At 37.0% G+C, this 19,777-nt stretch overlaps 3 protein-coding genes across 3 annotated transcripts; 1 reads left to right on the plus strand and 2 right to left on the minus strand.

Moving 5' to 3' along the window:
- Positions 1-2,031: 2,031 nt before the first annotated feature.
- On the minus strand, positions 2,032-8,126 carry med19a (mediator complex subunit 19a). The gene is made up of 6 exons (XM_023282207.3): positions 7,765-8,126; positions 7,214-7,336; positions 6,347-6,480; positions 6,048-6,144; positions 5,866-5,960; positions 2,032-2,421 (listed from the first exon to the last, which is right to left on the minus strand). The coding sequence occupies exons 1-6, from the start codon at positions 7,982-7,984 to the stop codon at positions 2,356-2,358; spliced, it is 735 nt and encodes a 244-aa protein (XP_023137975.1). The 5' UTR covers positions 7,985-8,126; the 3' UTR covers positions 2,032-2,355.
- Positions 8,127-8,225: 99 nt separating this feature from the next.
- si:dkey-6i22.5 (polyamine-modulated factor 1) lies at positions 8,226-12,027 on the minus strand. Its single transcript, XM_023282214.3, has 5 exons — positions 11,699-12,027; positions 10,359-10,464; positions 9,778-9,878; positions 9,096-9,291; positions 8,226-8,380 (listed from the first exon to the last, which is right to left on the minus strand). Exons 1-5 carry the CDS (start codon positions 12,025-12,027, stop codon positions 8,315-8,317), a joined length of 798 nt encoding a protein of 265 aa, XP_023137982.2. The 3' UTR covers positions 8,226-8,314.
- Positions 12,028-12,062: 35 nt separating this feature from the next.
- Positions 12,063-19,684, plus strand: tmx2a (thioredoxin-related transmembrane protein 2a). The gene is made up of 8 exons (XM_023282194.3): positions 12,063-12,251; positions 12,391-12,451; positions 14,568-14,681; positions 17,064-17,140; positions 17,459-17,565; positions 18,654-18,719; positions 18,852-18,981; positions 19,076-19,684. The coding sequence occupies exons 1-8, from the start codon at positions 12,063-12,065 to the stop codon at positions 19,250-19,252; spliced, it is 921 nt and encodes a 306-aa protein (XP_023137962.1). The 3' UTR covers positions 19,253-19,684.
- The last annotated feature ends 93 nt before the right edge of the window (positions 19,685-19,777 follow it).

A 19,777-nucleotide genomic window follows, 5' to 3' on the forward strand; every position in this document is an offset into this window, starting at 1 on the left:
AGGCCAGCTTTCCTCACAAATACACGCACAGATAGGCTGGTTGTAGAGACACCACATCTACCTCCTGTTTCCTAATTTTGTACTGTCTCTCTGCAACCGACTCCTGCTGTATGTCGGTCCGTCATTGTTTTTGTCGTTTTTTTTTTCTTCACATTAGGAAACATAAATCATGCTAATTCAAATACCCCCTTGTAAAAACAAAAAAAAAAAGTCATCAGTCCAGACTTTTCTCCTTGTGCCCTCGTATTCTTCAGAGGATATTCACCCTTTACATTTCTGGAATTTTTATATATTGGAAAAACATTTTTTTAAGAAAAATTTCACAAGGAAAAAATGTGACTGATTTTGATAATTCAGACACGCAGTGTGTGTCAATGTTATGGAACACTATGTACTGCTTTATGCACAAAAATGAACTAGTGTGTGTATAAAATATGTATTTAAGTGTATTTTTTTATACTCTAGTTGCAGTAGCATTAAAAAGGGAAGCGTTTGTTTCAGTATCAGCAAATGCTATTTTGTAGTGGGCTTATTATAAGTGAAGCTCAGATGATTTATTGTGTATTCTGCTTATGCCTTTTGCTCTTTTTTTTGTCATGTATGGACTTTGGAGCAAACAGACCTCCAGGATATTTTTTTTTCTTGTAAATAAAACTGAGGTGTGGTTTGTATTTTATTATATATTCTGCTTGCTTTACTGTAAATGGGTGTGTACAGTATGTTACAGTGTATTAACTGAAGGCTGAGGAGACACTGGCTGTAGTTAAACTTGTTTTTTTTTTTAAATGTGATGTCACATTTTACACTAAAAAGACTCAGCTGGCTGCAGCCGGTGACGCCCATGTTTCAGCCAGATTCAGGGCAAAACAGAAAAATGTACATTTCTTCCAAAGTGACAACAAAATGTATCACGTACATGTTTGTTCTGCGCACAGCAACGGCATCTTGGAGACTTGTGAATTCCGTTGTAATGTATATTTTTTAACATTTTTGGCTCACTCCATTTCAGTGCCTGGACAGCTTTCAGTCAATTCTTTCCTTTCTTGTCTGATGTGTTTCTTTCCTGTTTTCCTTCATAAATGAAACGTGTTCTGCTCTTTGCACTCTCGCTTTGATAGAAAGAAAAATCTGTTTTTATTTCAACTATGTGACTTTGCTGCCACCTTGGCTTTACTGCAATAGAAGTGGATGTAAGATGGACACTTCTGCCAAACATCTTTGTTCTGTAAACCAAAGCCATCTTTAGGGACTGTAAAGGTAGTTGGTAGTACAGCACTTTTCCTCAGGAGAGCATTCAGGAACAAAATGACAGGAATGACTGTACCTGCAGTAAATAACAGCTTGGTTGTAATATTTTGCTTTTATCCACTGTCACTGGTGTTGATTCTGCTTGGCGATCTATTTAGAGACTGTATTTTGCATTGATTAGTAAAAATTAGCGCGTTTCAGAGTTGTGGAGGTTTTCCAGGCTGGCGTTTGCTTTACTTTGCTTCTTGTACCAGAAGTTCCAGCAGTGACAACAGGTTGGTTGCCTTAAAGTCCCTCATAAAAAGTTCCTGTCAGACAAATGGCATTAAATGAATGCGCCTCCCTTCTCTGTATGCTCTGGTACTTGGGATATACAGTAGTTGCCGCTTAAATTTGTTTGTGTACAAAGTTTAACCAACACCTCTGGCAGTCTCTGCAAGGAAAACATCCTTTGCTTCATCTGTGTTTGAAAACTGTATCAATTAGAGCAGTTTATGTGCTCACAGTTTTTTCAAATTGGGGCTGAGGTGTTGGTACATCTGGCTAAATGTACACCTTTCTTTCCTGCTCTCAATCAATATATCCAGCATGTGCATTTGACAAGCGAATAAATGTATAAATGCAAATATCTGAGTGGTCATTTTTGGTGTTTACTTTCTGTTACTTGCTGCTACAGAGTTGAGTCAATATTTTAAACCATATATGTATGTCTATACACCTAATGATATAATCTAACACCTAAAAATTGTGTAAAAGGGTTTTAGAAGCAGATGCAAACAAAAATAATAACCAAAGTTTATTTGATTTTGGCATTATGGTCAAAAGATATCACAATAAAATTAAAGAGAGACATACATATGGTGCCTGCTCAGTCATCCACAACACACACAGCTCATCTGCCTTTTACACTGTTGTGTAACATTTCTGTCCATCCTCACCCACGTTCACTGTGTCGCTGCTCACTCTCACGCACATCATGCATACAACCATGTGATTCTCTCATTAGACAAACTCTTAATAATACAATTTACCTGTAAAACACACACGCATCCTCTTACAAAAAAAGTCACACATTCAAACACAGGCATGCACACAGTGGGCTCCTGTCTATCTGAGGCTGTTGCTGTTGGGTTGTGATCCTGCGAGACCGGGGTGGTCGGGACTGTGGCGGTTCTGGACGAGGAAAAACAGAGAGAGAGCTTTAATGTACCAGTTTATATTTGGTGTGTGCACAGCGATTGTGTATTCATTGTTGCTAGGACTTCAGTGAGCGTACATCTCAAATATATACTGCAGATGGTTTAACATTAGCTGTTTCCACATAAATGCCAAGCAAATTTTATAAGAATTTTTAAAATGTTGCATAAAATGTATAAAGAGGATGCAAGTTGGGGTTATGTTGCAGGCTATATTGTTTTCTCCTGACCAGATCCTTGCTTGTGTTGTATCTACTTTCAGATATACGCAGCTTTGGATAAAAGCCTGTGCTAAATACAATTGTAGAAAATGTACATTGCACATGGCTGTAATTTACACCGTAAAAGATGCTGGAAATAAAACTGCCCAAATAATAGTGATTTTTGAAAAAGTTTTTATGCCAATTATATTGGAATTTTCCGGGATGTTTTCAGGGTATCATGGAAATTTCCCCCCAAATTGTCTAAGAATTTTATGGATATTTTAGTAGAATTTTTCCTGAAATTTTAAGGGAATATTCCTTGATTTTTTGGGGGGGGAATTTACCAGAAATTTTGAGGGAATTTTTCTGGAATTTTAAGGGCATGTTACAGGAATTTTCTGTGTATTTAAAATGATTTTTTCTGAAATGTTTCCATCAATTTAAGGGAATTTTTCCTGGAATTTCATGGGAATTGTACATGAAATTTCTGTATATTTGGGGAGAATTTTGCTAAAATTTCATGGAAATTTCCTCCAATTTTTTGGGAAGAATTTTATGGAAATCCTATGAAATTTAACAAAATTTCATAGGAATTTTCCAATTTCCAGGAACATTCTAGGAACTTTCCTGGAATTTTGCAAATTTTTTTCTGGAATTACAAAACCTTAATAGTAATTTTCTGAGTATCTCATAGGAATTTTCCTGAAATTTTGTGGGAATTTTCCAGGAATTTCAAGGAAATTTTCATTGGATTTTGTGGAAATTGTTGTGCAAAGTATTGGGAATGTTTCTAAAAGATTCTAAGGAATTTTCTATGAAATTTTCTGAGAATATTCCTGGAATTTTCTGGGAAATTTTCTGCAATTTTAACAAAATTTTATAGCAATATTTTTGTTATTTCATAGCAATTTTGCTGGAATTTTGAGGGAATTTTCCTGGAATGCTTCCAAAAATTTTCAAGGAAATTATAATGAAATTTTATGGGAATATTCCTGGAATTGTCTGTAATATTAACACAATTTTATAGTTCTTTTTATTTTCTCTTATTTTAATAGGAATTTCACTAAAATTTTGTGGAAATATTCCAAAAATGTTTCCAAAAATTCTAAGGAATTTTTAATGGAATTTTATGGGAGCATTCCTGGAATTTTATGGGAGTTTTTGTGTAATTTTGAAAAAAAATTATAGTAATTTTCTTGTTATTTAATAGCAATTTTACTGTAATTTTGTGAGAATTTTTGTGGAATGTTTTCAAAAATTTTAAGGAAATTTTGATGGAATTTTATGGGAATTTTTCTGTAATTTTACCAAATTTTGATGGACATTTTCTTTTTATTTAATAGGAATTTTCCTGAACTTTTGTGGAAATTACCCAGGATTGTTTCCAAAAAAATTTCAGGAAATTTTTGTGGAATGTTATGGGAATATTACTGGAATTTTCCTGCAATTGTAACAATATTTCATTGCAATTTTCTTGTTTTAGTAATAGAAATTTCCCTGAAATTATGTGGGAATTTTCCTAAAATGCTTCCAAAAATTTTGAGTAACCTTTTATGATATTTTATGACAATTTTCCTGGAATTACATGTGAATTATATGGGGATTTTGTATATGGGAATTTTGTGGAAATTCTTCATGAATTTTTGGGAATTTTCCTGGAGTTTTTCCTAAAATTTTAAGCAAATTTCCTTTCAATTTTATGGGAATTTTTTCTGTAATTTTAAGGAAATTTTATAGGAATTTTACAGGTACTGCATGAGAATTGTCATGAAATTTTAGAGGACTTTTCCTTGAAATTTTCTGCCATTTTTATGGAAACTTACCATGAATCTTTCCAAAAACTTGTAAGGACATTTTCTTGGAATTTTGCGGAAATTTTCCTGGAATTTTTCTGGAAATGTTCCAAAAAATTTCAGGAAATTTTCAATGAATTTTAAAGGGATTTTCCAACTACCTCATGGGAATTTTCCCAGAAATTCTATGGGAATTTTAGAGAAATATTTCCTGAAATTTTCTGGGAATTATTGGGTAATTTTACAGGTATATTTTGGGAATTCTATGGCAACATTATAGGAATTTTCTGGGAACTTTTCTGGAATATTATGGAAATTTTCCCCAAAATTTCCAGGACCTTTGTGGAAGTTTTCTGGCAATATTATGGGAATTTTCCTGCAATTGTGTGGGAATTATATGGGAATTTTCCTGCAATTTTATGGAAACTGTCCAGGAATTTTGTGAAAATGTTCCTGAAACAATCAATTTAACTATTATTGCGATCCAATGATTAAACGATCTACATCTGGGGGCAGTGGTGGCACAACGGTTAAGTCTCTGGACTACTGATCAGAAGGTCAGAGGTTCAAGCCCCGATGCAGCCACTGTTGGGCCCTTGAGCAAGGCCCTTAACCCTTCCTGCTCCAGGGGCGCTGTACCGCGGCTGACCCGTCGTTCTGACTCCCCCAGTTGGGGAGAGATGCGAAAATCAGAATTTCCCCTTGTAGGATTAATAAGGGATAATTAAAAAAAAATAAATAAAAAATCTAATTATGTGAAAAACACAGTGAGGACAAAGGAGGAGGCTGGAGGAGAGGGAAAGTCCAAATTTTAACAGCGATCACAGTTTTGACTAAATAAACAAGACTGACTGCGGTATTGACATTCAAAATGCAGTCCGCTCATGGAAACTCTGTTAATAGAAAACAGCAGACCTGATAAAAATCACTCGGTTTCAACATGGGTAAACCTGTGTAGAACGCTCTTTTCATTGTTTGCCAACAAACTTCTGGTGATCTGTCAGAGCTGCTACACTGCAGCCGACTGGCAACGCTGACTTTCGCCAGCATGAGAGGCGTTTAGGGAACATTGGTAAAATGTAGAATTTACCAACAAGCAGATGTTCAGTGCTCAGCCTGTGCCCAGTTTATGACTGACATCACAAGACGACTGGTGATAAAATAAATATATCTTCAGATTAAAACCTTTAACAGATATGAAGTCTTGTATCACTGAAAGTCAATGCAACATAACTAGGTTATGTAAAAACAGCTGTTCATCAGCTTGCATGGTGGATAAATTGCTGTGGCAATGCTGAGCCAAAAGAAGGAAGTGGGGGTGGGCGACCAAATTATTTGCTAGACCTGCCATGGCTGCACTGAGTTCCATAATGATGTCTAACAGGAAACTAAATAAATTACCAGGGTTTTGATAATTTCTCTTACCTTCTTCTTTTTCTTGTCTTTCTTCTTTTTCTTGCGTTCGGGGTCGTCGTCCCTCTTTTTCTTCTTCTTCTTGGGATCGGAGTCTGATGGAGTTTCTATGATGTTACAAACACACAAGTGAGTGATCTGATAATGTGATATACTCTGTTTGCATTTGTGTACATGTACATTTTATGTCATACCTTGTGGTAATGGGTCCTGCGGCCGATGGTGCTTGTGCTTGTGTTTGCTCTTCTTCTTTGGAGGCTGTATGTGCATCAATCTGTACTGTTCTGGAAGCTGAGGAAACAAAAATAAGCATGGATGTGAGTACTAAACTATCAAATTAAAAAAAATAAAGACTGACATCTATAGCAGGTCAGAATATTCTAATTAAATACTCTAATTACACTGTTAATAGTGTGACAATGTGTTGAAACTGTGTGCCTTTAAAATTTGTGTGTGTATGTCTTGCATATTGCACTGATTATAGTGTCAGTACCGGTCCTGTGTGTAGTCTGAAGCCTGTGAGTAGAGCGCCAGTCAGAGGGCTGAAGGAGTTCCCACAAACTGGAGGCTTATCGATCAGAGAGCGCAATGAGCTGCCGTCCTGGGTGCCCGGACAGTCGATCATACCTGCAGCACAGATGAGAAAGGACAAGTTAGAGTGGACGAAGTGAGAGAAAGCAAAATAAAATTTTTCAGATGTGTTCGCAACTATATAAATGATATCTTTTTCACTGTAATATTTTCTACTGTGGTGAGTGTACATATCAGAACACACTGATATACTTATGCCTATTATTATCCAAGGACTTCTGTGTTTGGCAAGATATGGCAGGTAATTTGCTGTGGAATTTATTCTTTACAAATAACAGGCATAGCTGATTCGGAGGGGATTAAAAGCACATAGATCCTTGATAATTACTACATATTACCAGATTATCCTACTAAGACTAGTCCCATGAATATAGGGCTTAAGACAACATTTGGAGCAGTGAGAGCAGCTTTACTGTGACACTAATTTTGTTTGTCCTAGGGCCTTCATCCATACTGTCTGATCTCTAGGTATAGCATAAAGAAAGGGAGAGAACAATCTGATTACCCTAATAAAGACTGCAACCTGAAATGTCATTTTCACTAATGTTTTTCTTAATACTGCAAGTGATTCTGCAGTTTTGACCATTTAAGGAACCAATTTTTCTCCCAGATCGAGGTAAGCAACTGCCAAAGAGGAGAATAAATATGCAAAGGAATTTAAAAACAAGATCCTGATTCATTATCTGGATTACATTTTTTTTTTTTTATTAACTGTGCTGTTGAGTAATACTTGGCTGTAAGACCACATTTGTACCCACTCACGACCCACCTGGTAACTCAGGCAGAAAGTTGCTGAGTTTCTCTTTCACTTTCTTCCCACAAAACTTGTTGTAAGCGTGTTCCAGGTTGTAGTGCGTGATGAGGTTGGTGTTGCCAGTTAGCTCGTTTCCCACTTAACACACACATATACAAGTTGATATTAGCTTATTTCATTTAAACACCACAAGTCATGTCATAGTAATTGATACATCGTGCATAACTCGAGCAAATTGGCGACAATTACCAACCAGACCAAACGTTACTTCTCATTCATGTTATTGTAGCAGTTACATAACGTCTTGTTATAACGCAAAAGTAGACTTCAAAAAGGAAATTAAACTGGAAATGTTTTTTCTTCTTGTTTTCTAATGATAAACCCGTAAGCTAATGACAGCAATTAGCTTACTCAATGTTTTAGCCGGTACTTGTACTGCTAGCTAACGTTAGCTAGCATTGTTTACAAACTGCTTAACAACCTCTGATAGCAGCTAAACTGAACTATTTAAATAAAAAGACAAACTACACAGAAAGCATACAGCAGTTATGATAATCTCGCAGTACCAGGAAGCTCCCGCAGTAGGTAGAAAGGTTCATTCATGGCTCCGGGCTTCCGCAGAGCAGGCCCTTCATCCCCGAGCTGCGGTGGCATCTGGCCCGTCATGGAGACTTGATTTTGCGGCATCGGCGGCGCAGGTTTCCCCGGTCCGAAACCCAGAGACGACGAGCCGGGCGGTCCCTGAGCGTCGTTTTGCCCGAACAGAGTTGAAAACATTTCCGTCATATCTACTACGAATAATACATTTAAATGGAAAGAAAAAAAGCCGGTTTCTGTAGCTTATGGGCTGCTATCGGTAAGAAAGTGATTCACCGTGAATCCATCCGAGCGTCAACTACTCGACTCTTCACTTCTTTGTGGCATTATTTTCATGGCCCACGTACCGTAATGTCAGGCACAAACACGCACAATACCGTAAGGCTGAGTGTACAGGGACATAATCACTGAAACAATTTTGAATTTCCAATTTTTCAAGTTTATTTTCAGACAAACAGCAACAACAAACAAAATCGATATGTACAGTTAAGTTAGTTGAACCATTGGGTAATGTGAAGATTACACATCAAATGCATCAGCAGGGCACAGAGAAGATGCCAGCCTCTCAAACTCAGTCACTGATGTCTAAAAGTGAGAGAAAACACAAGGAAAACTGTTAACACAATTTTTCCCCCCATATTTCAATGTATATCATAGCAAGCAGATATATTCTGGCCCTCATCATTTACCAAATAGAGCCAATAAAGCTGCACTTATAATAATGCAGAAAAGTCTCTTTCACAGAACTGACAATAACAACTCATTAGAAGTAGAATGTAACTAAACTCACAAGAGATTTTTTTGAAATTTTCAAGTCTCTTGTTCGATTTAAGAGTACAAAAATCTAAAGCTGCAGCCCAAAAGGTGTGGTTTGACTTGAATAAACCAATAAACGTTCTACTTCCAAAGGTGACTGAAAAACTAAATTCATATCTGGCCGCCTAACACAATCTGTTTTAATCTCCTAGAGTATTTGTAGTTTCAGTCACCCATTCCTGATAAAGTACCTTACCTGACAAGTAAAATGCAGATTATGGGAACTATTGTTACATTATGTAGCTTGTGTATGATTAAGGGTTTAAAATTACAATAAAGCATTTTCAATAATTTATGTAAAAGAGTTTTGGTGTATGTGTTGTATCTAAAACCATGCCCTTTACAAGCGAGTTACTGTTTACACTCGCTGACATGCATCCCTTTTGTATGTGCACAAAAACATGCTAAATATGAATATCTCAGGAATGTTATACTCTACAGCTCTAATGTCTCTTTTGGTGTGCTTCCACTGTTTCTGTCTCACCTTCCACTCATCAACTGCAGCAGAAATGCGCTGTTCAGTCTGAGCAACACTGTCTCTACCGGCCTGAACCTTCTGTGCGAGGGCAGCATTCTCCGCTTGAATCTTTTTCAGCTCCAGTCTCATGTAGGCCTCTTGCTTTTGATAGTATGGCATCAAAAAGCTGCAGAGGTCCTGCTCAGGAACCCCAGTTGGCCGCCTAAGAGAATATTGGAGACGGTAAGTGATTCAAATGCGTTGGGTTTTAATCGTGTTGCAAAATAGAAATATTACAGTGGTGAAAGGAAATGTGTTTATATTAGAGGTCCGACAGTAAGACATTGCATACAAATAGACAAAAGTCCTTTGCGATTAACATGACAATGACAGGAAAATTATTAAATATTAGGCATCAGATGCCTACATAATAAGATGGAGTAAAACGTAAATTTTGACATTATCTCTTTAAGATTTAACCAACAGCAGTTTCCATGCAACATAAAAACTATCCATCTATTTAAATGAGGGAAGAATCTCAGCAGTTGAAATGCAGATACAATGCAAATGATGTATTCTTTATATTAACTTAATGCTTGCTACCATTTGTCTAAATGAGTGCTAGTAATTAAAATGTCAGACGTGACCAGTAGATCGATTCATCAGTGTGACAGCAGAAGCTAAAGAGTTCCTAATGCTGTTTACTGACCATGCAGGGTCTGGATTGTTCTTGGCCGCACGTTCCAGTTTGTCCAACTCATTCAGTTTGAGCTCTAAGTGGCCTTCTTCAATCAGTCTGCTGATGTCCTCCTTCATGTACACAGAAACACAAATGCTCATATGAACATGTGAAAATAAAGGCAGGCAGACCAGTTCGTACTGCATACACAGACCTCTAGTATGTCAGATTTTGCACATATCTGTTCCTCAGGCTCTTCATTAACAGAAACAACACTGAAATTACATATAGGTGCCCGAGAAACATTTAGTAGCCAAGCATCTCATCACTTCTGTAGCGTGCAATGTTGGTCCCATGTCTCAAAAAGATACTCTCCCACACAGTTCTTCAAATATTGACATAAATGTGCTCAAATTAATGTTGGAACATGCACTTTAGAGAAGCATTATCATATTTTAGATAGAATGTGCTTGAGTGATGAGCCTGAGGAGCAAGAAATGTGTCACTGTGCAAATACTTACAGTCTGGACTGGATATAACACAAACAAGGCAGTGGACCTGCCCTTTATTGTTTACTTTCATATATCGTATTACTATAAGGTATTACACACCTGTATAGTCTTCTGCAACTCCTCTAGGAACTGCTTGTGAATGCTCTCCATCCTCTGAGGATTCTTCTCATACAAAGGACGAAATGTGCTGGCAAATCTGTTAAAACTGTGAGTGAAAGCAATGTCAACCAAAAGTGCAGTGAAGCATGGCTCCACACTAGTATTTAAATGATTAGGTATGTTAAGTTGAGCCATAGAAAAATAAATAATAACAATTACTGAGCAACTGTAAGTCAGTTATCAAGAGAAAATATCAAGTGTGAGGATTTGCTGCATTTCTGTGTTATACTTTTGAAATATGTTTGTTTCAATAATATGTTTTTATAGTCACTGGTCAAAGGAGTGTCCGGTTGCTCATCTGATCAGTACAACTGACCCAGGTGTGGATTAAATCAGTGGTCAAAGACCACCAGCTGAAGATGTAAAATGCATTTTGACTCTTTCAACACCTTTCCTACCTTACCATAATAAAATCATGATTTTTAACTTTTTTCAGTCAGAAAAGAAGACAATCTGTTTGCTGCCTTTACATATTTGTTCAGTGTAAGAGTTATTTTTTTGGCTAAACCAAATCCTCGAGTCTTTTTTTGGAAATAAATCAATTTGTACAGAAAAGGATGCATTCTTTCATGTTTTTAATAATTTATGTTAAATGATTTGAAATAAAAATGGGCAGGTTTTCAATAAGGTTTGATAGATGTGTTCGTGAATCCAGCATTAAATTCCCCAGGGGGATGAATAAAGTGATATCTATCTATCTATCTATCTGGATTAACCTGTCCCTCACACTCTCAACCACTTCCTACACTTTTAACTTACCAGGGTCAGTGCTAATACCATTACATTGCAGTTTACAGTGATAATATTCCATTACACCAGGGCTAAACGCATGCTAATCTGTTAAAACTGTGAGTGAAAGCAATGTCAACCATAGGGGCGGCGAAGCGTGGATTTACACTATCACAGAAATGATTTTGTAAGTTAAGCTGATCCACAGAAAAATAAATAAAAATTACTGAGCAACTGTAAGTCAGCTATCAAGAGCAAATACCAAAGATTCGCTGTTAACAGCTTCTCAAGTGTGCGAATTTGTTGCATTTCTGTTATTGTATTGGAATCAAATATATTTGGATTCTGCACATTGAGATAGACAAATAAACGATATGAATGTGTCACAGTGGATGATTTCTTACCATTTCCTGATTTTCTAGACTAATCAATCGAGTATTGTTTAATCATTTAAATACCTGAGAGATTAATAAAGCATACTGAACACAAATATAAACTCCTGCATATTTGACTTTCCCTGTCAGATATACACCACAAACAAAAAATGCTACCTGGCGTGCTCGACGAACTTGTTCAGACTCTCCTGCATTACTTTGTTGAACAACTTCAACCGGCTGTACCGAGCCTCCTCCGTCGGCTTCTGTGAGGAAACTTCTCCTGTAGCCTCATTTGTCTGCTTTTCAGCGCACTCTTTACCACATACGCTATTTACAGCCTGTGTCGCCTCTTTGCTGTCCTCCATTTTCAGCCTCCTCTTCTGTTTATGTTTTGCATTACGCGCCAAATCTACGGCAAGCCGCTGCGGCCAGAAATAGTCAACGTTCGTCGGTTGTGCGCATGCGCAGTAGAACCCGGTCGCTCCGGTTACTTCAGCTGTCATTTCTCCTCTAAGCACCGTCGTGGTGTGTCGCCAGCATGGGCATAATCACTGGGGTCTGTACCTTCTTGTACCACTTACCTCAGATTTACAAATGGCTGCTGAAGCCGTATTATATCACCTCGTTCTTCATGACCGTCGCCTTCCTGGTGGTCCGGAAGGCTCCCGGGCTGTGCGAGCACCTGGCGACCCAGAGGGAGGACGGCAACTCCTGCGACTTTGACTGGGTGAGCATGGAGGCATAGAGGGGCGCTGCTCTGCGGTGCTGCCTGCTGGTAAAGACGGTGCAGATCACTCAGCTGCCGTGAGCCGAGCCGCATCATTCAGTGAAGTGAGCAGATTCATGAATATGTTGTGTTTCTGCAGAGAGAAGTGGAGATTCTCATGTTTCTCAGCGCAATAGTGATGATGAAGAACAGAAGAGCCAGTAAGTACAACCCCCCACCACACACACACACACACACACACACACACACACACACACTAGTGTCTATGTGCAAACCATCTGATGGTAAGTGATTGTTTACACTGTTAACAGTCACATCACGAAAACCGGCCAGTGTAGCAGGCATAGACTGTATGGTACCAGGCCACTTGGTGCTTTTCCCAGGATTAAATGAAGCATATAAGGTGCTTCCTACTTAAACCTTATATTTTACGTAAACTTTGAAGACTTTTCAAGATTACAACAAAAACATACATTAAACCTTCTATTTAAACAAGTTTTTTGCCAGTTTTGTGACTGTTTAGCATAATATCTAACAAAAAAAGATAAACATACGACAGACTTGTTTAACACCATATGTAACAACAAAAACACCAGTTAAACCTTAATATAAATACTTTTAAATTTTAGCCACTTTTGTGACTGTTTAGCGTAATATCTAACAAAAAAAAGATAAATTAAACATATGACAGACTGGTGTTCTTAAAGAAGAACACCAGTTAAACTTTATGTTTAACCAAAATTTTAGACAGTTTTGTGTGTTAAACTTTATGTCTGTCAGCAAGAACTCTAATTAAACCTTATATTTAACCAAACCTACAGACGATTTTATGGGTGAGTTGGACATCATATTTAACAACAAAGCAGGGACTAAACCTTACATTTTACCTACATTTTAGACAGTTTTATGAGTGTTTTCAACATTATATTTACCAAAAAATAAATGAATTAAACCTTATATTTAAACAAAATTTTAGACAGTTTTGTGTCTGTTTAGCGTAATATCTAACAAAAGAAGATAAACATATGACGGACTTGTTTAACACCATATTTAACAACAGAAACACCAGTTAAACCTCATGTTTTACCTAAATTTTAGACATTTTTGTGAGTGTTAAACTTTATGTCTAATAACAACAAGAACTCTAATTAAACCTTATTTTTAACCTATACTTCAGACGGTTTTGTGAGTGAGATGGACATTATATTTAGCAACAAAAACAAGGATTAAACCTCATATTTAAACAAAGTTTTAGACAGTTTTGTGTCTCTTTAGCATAATATCTAACAAAAAAAGATAAATTAAACATACTAGAGACTTGGTTAACACCATATCTAACAACAAAAACACCAATTGAACCTCAAGTTTAACCTACATTTTAGACAGTTTTGTGACTGTTTAGCATAGTATCTAACAAAAAAACATAAATTAAACATTAGACAGACTTGTTTAACACCATATCTGTCAAGAACAGCAGTCATATTTAACAACAAAAGCAGTGATTAAACCTTATATTTAACCTAAATTTTATACAGTTTTGTGAGTATTTAACAAGACAATATTAATTAAACCTGATATTTAGCCTAAACTGTTGCGCGTTTGTGTTCAACTTTATGTCTATCAAGAACACTAATTAAACCTTACATTTAACCTAAACTTTAGTCAGTATTTGAGTGTGTTCAACATCATATTTCACAACAAAAACATTAATTAGCCTTTATAGTTACTTTTAACTGTAGACAATTTTGTGTTTTCACCATAGTATGTAAGAACAAGGAACACTAATTCATCCTCATCTTTCATCTAATCTTTAAATATTTTTGTGAGTATATTCAACATCATGTCAAGAACAATAATGAAACCTGATATTTACCCTAAACTTTAGACAGTTTTATGTGTTTAACATCATGTCTAACAATAAGAACACTAATTTAATACTATATTTAAACAAAACTTTAGACATTTTTAGAGTGTGTTAAACTTGGTCTATGAATAACAACAAAAAAATGAAACCTTATATTTAACCCAAACTTGAGACAGTTTAGTGACTGTGTTCACAGTGAGTGTGTCTTTATGACGTCTAACTGTTAAACTTTAACCAAACAGATACTTGAGGTTTAACAGTTTGCAATCATTGACCTTAAAGCGGTGGAGGAGCTGAACACCAGGCCACATCCAGGAAGTGCTTCACTAAACGCATGGCTTTGTTGTGTAAACATTACAGTTGCACCTTCCTCTGACCTTGGTTGGCGTCATGAAGGGTATTCCTCAGTTTCATTCATTTGTTCCACCTCTTTCCTTCTCTCTCTTTCTCAGTAACACTGGAGCAGCACATAGGTAACCTGTTCCTGTTCAGTAAAGTGGCCAACGTCATTCTCTTCTTCAGGCTGGACATTCGGCTCGGCATCCTCTACCTCGCATTGTGTCTCGGTCAGTGGTCTTATAAGCCTTGTCACAAATACTGCATCACTCATGAATACATCTGCATTTGTATTTTTGAAGGACATCGCTAATCAACAAGTATACATTACAGAAGTGTTGCTTATAAGCACATTATCACTTCCGCTTCAGAATGGTGCTATTTGGACTTTGCAGGGTGTTTCTCAGGTTCAAGAATAACAGATGTAGTAAGCACATTTGTTCGCAGTGTCAGTTTTGTTTATTAGATAACTGAATAATTCTGTAGTTGGTAAACCTTTTAAGGCCAAAAAATTACACTGATCACAATATAAAAATATATTAAATTCAGTTACATGCAGTTCTATTTATAAAGTACAAATTCACAACATTAATCATCTCATGTCACTTCGCAGTTAAAGGACATATCAAAAACAACTCTGTGATGTTTAATTCACTCCGTGGGATTGTTGAACAGGCAATGAGGTGTTCAGAGCCTCACAGGGAGAGTTTTAATGCCTCCCTGCTTAGTCCTTAGTATTCACCTTTCACTGATATCTAATATTGAGTCACTGGCTCAACCCCATATCTGTATTTTTGTGAAGTCAGTTGCTCAGTCCTTCAGCTCAGTTAGCATTCCTGTCACTGAAAAATGAGTAATACTCTACTGTTGTGTACCAGACATCGCCATGCACATACATTCCATTGATATTAACCCTGACAAGGGCATGCAAGGTAGCTTTGGACACATTTTTTCCATCTGAAAGTCATCTTATGGGATATTATCAATGTTTTTGTGGTCCAGATGAGTGAACTCAATTCAGTTTTGTCAGAGAGGATGAAGAGCAAAGAGCATGTGTTTTTTACCCTGAAGTCATGTATTCACATCATTAAATCTGCTGAAAATGTCAGGTAGGCTAGCAGTTCAACACATTTTTAATCAGAAAACTTTGCAGCTAGCAGAGTAGTGTAGTTTCTTTTTAACTAAAAAGCCTCACGTCATGTGAGAACTTTTCCTCTGGAAAGCCTCTACTTCACTTTGGTGCAGCCGCTGGTGGTAGTGCTTGATTCCCACCATATATCCTTCTTTTGGCTATTTTTTGACATGTTTTGCACTCTCACTGATTAGAAATTGCTCTCAGTCTCTGTAGTCCAACTGCTCTGTTGAAGTAAATGAAGTCAGCAGTTGGTGTGTTTTTATCAAGTGGCCTGTAGGTGGAGCTGTTGTGCAATTATTTCAGAATCAGAAAATGGTTTATTGCCAGGGAGGTTTTCACAGAAGAGTAGTTTGATGTTTTGGTGCAAAACAGCAAACACTAACATGTGGAAAATGTTTAAAGAGGGATAAAACATTTAAAAAGCAAGTGTTGCATGTCAGTAGACGGTAAGAGTTACAAGACAAATAAGGAGCAAGTGTTAAATCAATGGCAAGTGTAGCAAATCCAAGGAATTCTAAACGTGATTTAAAACGTAATAAATATATTTACAGTGTGCAGGAATGTGCAGTTATTCAACTGATAATCTCTTAGGTTACATAGTGGGGTAAACAACTTAATACACATTAAATAATCCATGTTTTTTGTGTGCTTTTATTTTGTATTACCTTACTTCAGCACATTTCCCAAAACCTCTTAAATGAGGTTTAGAACCACTGGCCTAAACAATAGTTAGGTAAACTGAAATATGAGACAGTGCGTGGTGTTTTATTTCATAAAAGTGTATTGATTTGTATGAGGTTGAAAGAGTTGGTCTTTAGTTCTGCAACACACTTCAGGAAACCATCAGATGGAAAGCAAGACCCAGTCAGAGCAAAAATATCAGCCTTGGATCTTTATGTTCTACTTTTCTATGTCTAAAGAAGTATTGGTAGTTAATCCTAAACTAAGAAGAAAACAAATGCTGCCTGTGTAACTGCAATTCAAGCTCCCGCTAAATTGATGGAATGCTGGACTTTGTCTGCCCATCACTACAGCATAAAATAGACTATGATGTGATGTTTGGTACCTTTGTTTTTACATTCTTCTCTTTGTATCAAGCACCTCTTCCACCAAGATATTGCACATGTGCACACAATTACCAATGATAAATGTTGTATATCTTAACTTCAAAGAATGCTTTTACGATTTTTGCATATATACATGTATGTATGTATGTATGTATGTATGTATATATATATATATATATATATACACACACACACATACACACACGCACACACACGCACACACACACACACACACACACACACACACACACACACACACACACACACACACACACACACACACACACACACACACACACACACACACACAACACTGTTTGATTTTTTTCAGCCTCACAAAATGTACAACTTATTGATTTCATCCTATTTAATGTAAGCTTAAAAGTCTGCTTCTCTATGTTTTTCTCCAGCTTTTGTCATGACCTGTAAGCCACCTCTCTACATGGGCCCGGAGTACATTAAATACTTCAGTGACAAGACCATCGATGTGAGTCCTCTGTGATGTTCAATAATACTGCCGGCCTCTGATATGTTAAATAAGAACAACTGGTGGGAATTACTTTTATCTCAGTCTGTTGGGATTGTTATTTTACTTTGAAGTTCATATGAAGATGATGTATTTATATGCAATATAATGAGAACTTTAATAAGAATACAAGGATAGGAACTTCTTGCATTTTTTTTATTTTTATCAGTTGTGCCAGGGATTTTTTTTTTCCACTCTGGGAGGTGAGTAGCTGTGGAGGACAGAGATCTACACCTGTGCAGTCTGTTCTAATCTGATTTTGTGTTATCGAGTAATTAGGAGGAGCTGCAGAGTGACAGTCGTGTCACCTGGATCGTCGAATTCTACGCCAACTGGTCCTCTGACTGCCAGTCGTTTGCTCCCATCTTCGCTGATCTTTCTCTCAAGTAAGAAATCGCTCTTACTCTCGGCAGCACTAAGTTTGTTATTAAAACAGGTTTATAGTTATGATTGGTGGAGCTGCTTTAAAACAGCTGCAAAATAAACCGACTATAAAGCTATAAATCACCAGCCATGAGGTCTGATACTTCACAGAAGCTGCAGTATATTGCATGAAGAAGGTACACAGTATTCATTATTATTAAGTAATTTTAATTTTAGAACAAAAGCCTTGTGGACATTTGTAGTATATTAGTCCACAGCTGGTCTGTATTTGCTGTAAATCCTTTGTATTTAACTGCATTTAAGTTGATGGTTTAATAATAAGAATGCAGTAACTTAAGTTCATGGGAAAACATTAATAACTTACATTGATTTAAGAGGAATTAAAAGCAGCATTTACAGTATGTGCAGGTGGGCATCTATCTATTTCATATTTATGGTGATACAGTAATTGAATTATTTTATTTCTTGCACTTAAAATGTTTGGATGATTTAAAATGCTTTCATTCTTATAATTTTGTATGATATGGCTAAAGGTGGCTATGATCATTGCTTTTAATTGCCGATTGAACCAGGTGGATAAGCGGTGTGGTTAGTTTAGTTGGCAGTCAAGTATACAGAGAGTGTAACCGCACAGTTTATAACCTCTGTTATTCTCTTATTTGGGACATTTGGAAAAGGATCATTATTCTTGTACAAGGTGTGTTTTTTGTGCGCGAGTTCAAGTCAACAGTTCAGCTTTATCAAGTGGCCCTGCGGATTTTATCTTCATGGTGGTTTATTGGACTCTACAATGTCTTACAGCTGAAATGTATGAAAACTGAATTTACTTAATACCAGCTACAGATGCTGGTGTCTGTCAGTGAAACAGTTGGATGCCACGTTTGCAGTTTTAACTTTTGGCCTAGTTTTGCAAGGCCAGATCATTCAGCAGTGTAGAGTAGTTTGGCTGCACCTCATCTTCATTCTGCTGTCGGAGGAAAAATAGACCGATAGCAGAAGGGAAGAGAAATCCAAAGCTAGGCTTCTACATCCGATGAGTCAGACTGCTTTTGGCCTAAATGTCTTGGCCATCTTCCCTTGTGTTCTACAGATACAACTGTGCTGGGTTGCGGTTTGGGAAGGTGGACATTGGCCGCTATGGAGAGGTTTCACAGAGGTTGGTCTTTAATGCCACAATGTTTTTCATGCTTTCCACAAATTTTATTTATTTATTTATTTATTTATTTATTTATTTTTACATATTCTCTGAACACAGGTAGTGACTGTCCTGTGCTTTATTTCTGAACAGGTACAGGGTTAGTACATCTCCTCTGGCTAAGCAGCTGCCCACACTGGTGCTTTTTCAAGGAGGACGGGAAATTATGAGACGTCCAATGGTGGACAATAAAGGGAGAGCTGTGTCTTGGACCTTCAATGAGGTGCGTCTGTTCTGCTGTGTTCTGTCACTGTAGGTGTTGTTTGCTGACACATAGCAACAGCAATGCTGATTATAAAACTTTTTTTCATCTCTAGGAGAACATCATTCGAGAGTTCAACCTCAACGAGCTCTTCCAAAAGTCCAAGAAGCTGAGCAAAACTCGTGGTTCAAAGGGAGAGGAGCAGAATGGCTTCCAGCCAGAAGATGGCAGCGACGAGCTCCAACCTGAAACCAACGACATGGAGCCCACAGAGAGTAAGAAAGACCAGTGAGGAGGCTGACTGAGAGAGAGGCAGCATGAAGTCTTTCCCTTTCTTCCATCATTTCCATGCCTTACATTAGTGTGAAAGTAAAGATTATGGAATGAAGAAAACAGGTGCAACCACTGCTAGATATTGTCTCCAAACTCCTTCAAGTCTTACTGTGACAAATAACAACCCCAAAAAGCTGGACCACGTTTACATGGTCTGACTGGGATTGAATGCAGTCATGCATTTATATCAATTAATAATTTGGGGACATTTTATTACAGATTTAAATTTATTTGAGAACTACTACATTTTTTTGTGTTTTTTTTTTGCCACTTTCAGCACCGTCTCTTCAGTGTGTGTGAACTTTTGCTGCCTGTATTTTGCAACTACTGTGTTTACTTTTGTGTCATATTTAAAACCAAATAAAAAGGTGACATGAAACTGAAAATAAGATTCATGAGACATTCACTTTTTTTTTGACAGTTTGACCTTTTATTCTGAGAAGACATCTTTTTAAAAATTCTTTATAAGGCCATTTTGGAAATG

Source organism: Amphiprion ocellaris, chromosome 13 (genome assembly GCF_022539595.1).
Source record: "Amphiprion ocellaris isolate individual 3 ecotype Okinawa chromosome 13, ASM2253959v1, whole genome shotgun sequence".
NCBI lineage: Eukaryota > Metazoa > Chordata > Actinopteri > Pomacentridae > Amphiprion > Amphiprion ocellaris.

Excerpts from the sequence above, each read along its gene's own strand:
- tmx2a (XM_023282194.3), top strand. The coding sequence starts at position 12,063 with ATGGGCATAATCACTGGGGTCTGTACCTTCTTGTACCACTTACCTCAG. Across the intron at positions 18,720-18,851 it reads TATGGAGAGGTTTCACAGAG|GTACAGGGTTAGTACATCTC; the intron begins GTTGGTCTTTAA and ends ATTTCTGAACAG. Across the intron at positions 18,982-19,075 it reads TGTCTTGGACCTTCAATGAG|GAGAACATCATTCGAGAGTT; the intron begins GTGCGTCTGTTC and ends TTTCATCTCTAG.
- med19a (XM_023282207.3), bottom strand. The coding sequence starts at position 7,984 with ATGACGGAAATGTTTTCAACTCTGTTCGGGCAAAACGACGCTCAGGGA. Across the intron at positions 6,481-7,213 it reads CTTTCTGCCTGAGTTACCAG|GTATGATCGACTGTCCGGGC; the intron begins GTGGGTCGTGAG and ends TCTGTGCTGCAG. Across the intron at positions 5,961-6,047 it reads GCAGGACCCATTACCACAAG|AAACTCCATCAGACTCCGAT; the intron begins GTATGACATAAA and ends GTAACATCATAG.
- si:dkey-6i22.5 (XM_023282214.3), bottom strand. The coding sequence starts at position 12,027 with ATGACAGCTGAAGTAACCGGAGCGACCGGGTTCTACTGCGCATGCGCA. Across the intron at positions 9,879-10,358 it reads AGTTGCAGAAGACTATACAG|GAGGACATCAGCAGACTGAT; the intron begins GTGTGTAATACC and ends GTGTACATGAAG. Across the intron at positions 8,381-9,095 it reads CTGCAGTTGATGAGTGGAAG|ACATCAGTGACTGAGTTTGA; the intron begins GTGAGACAGAAA and ends TCTCACTTTTAG.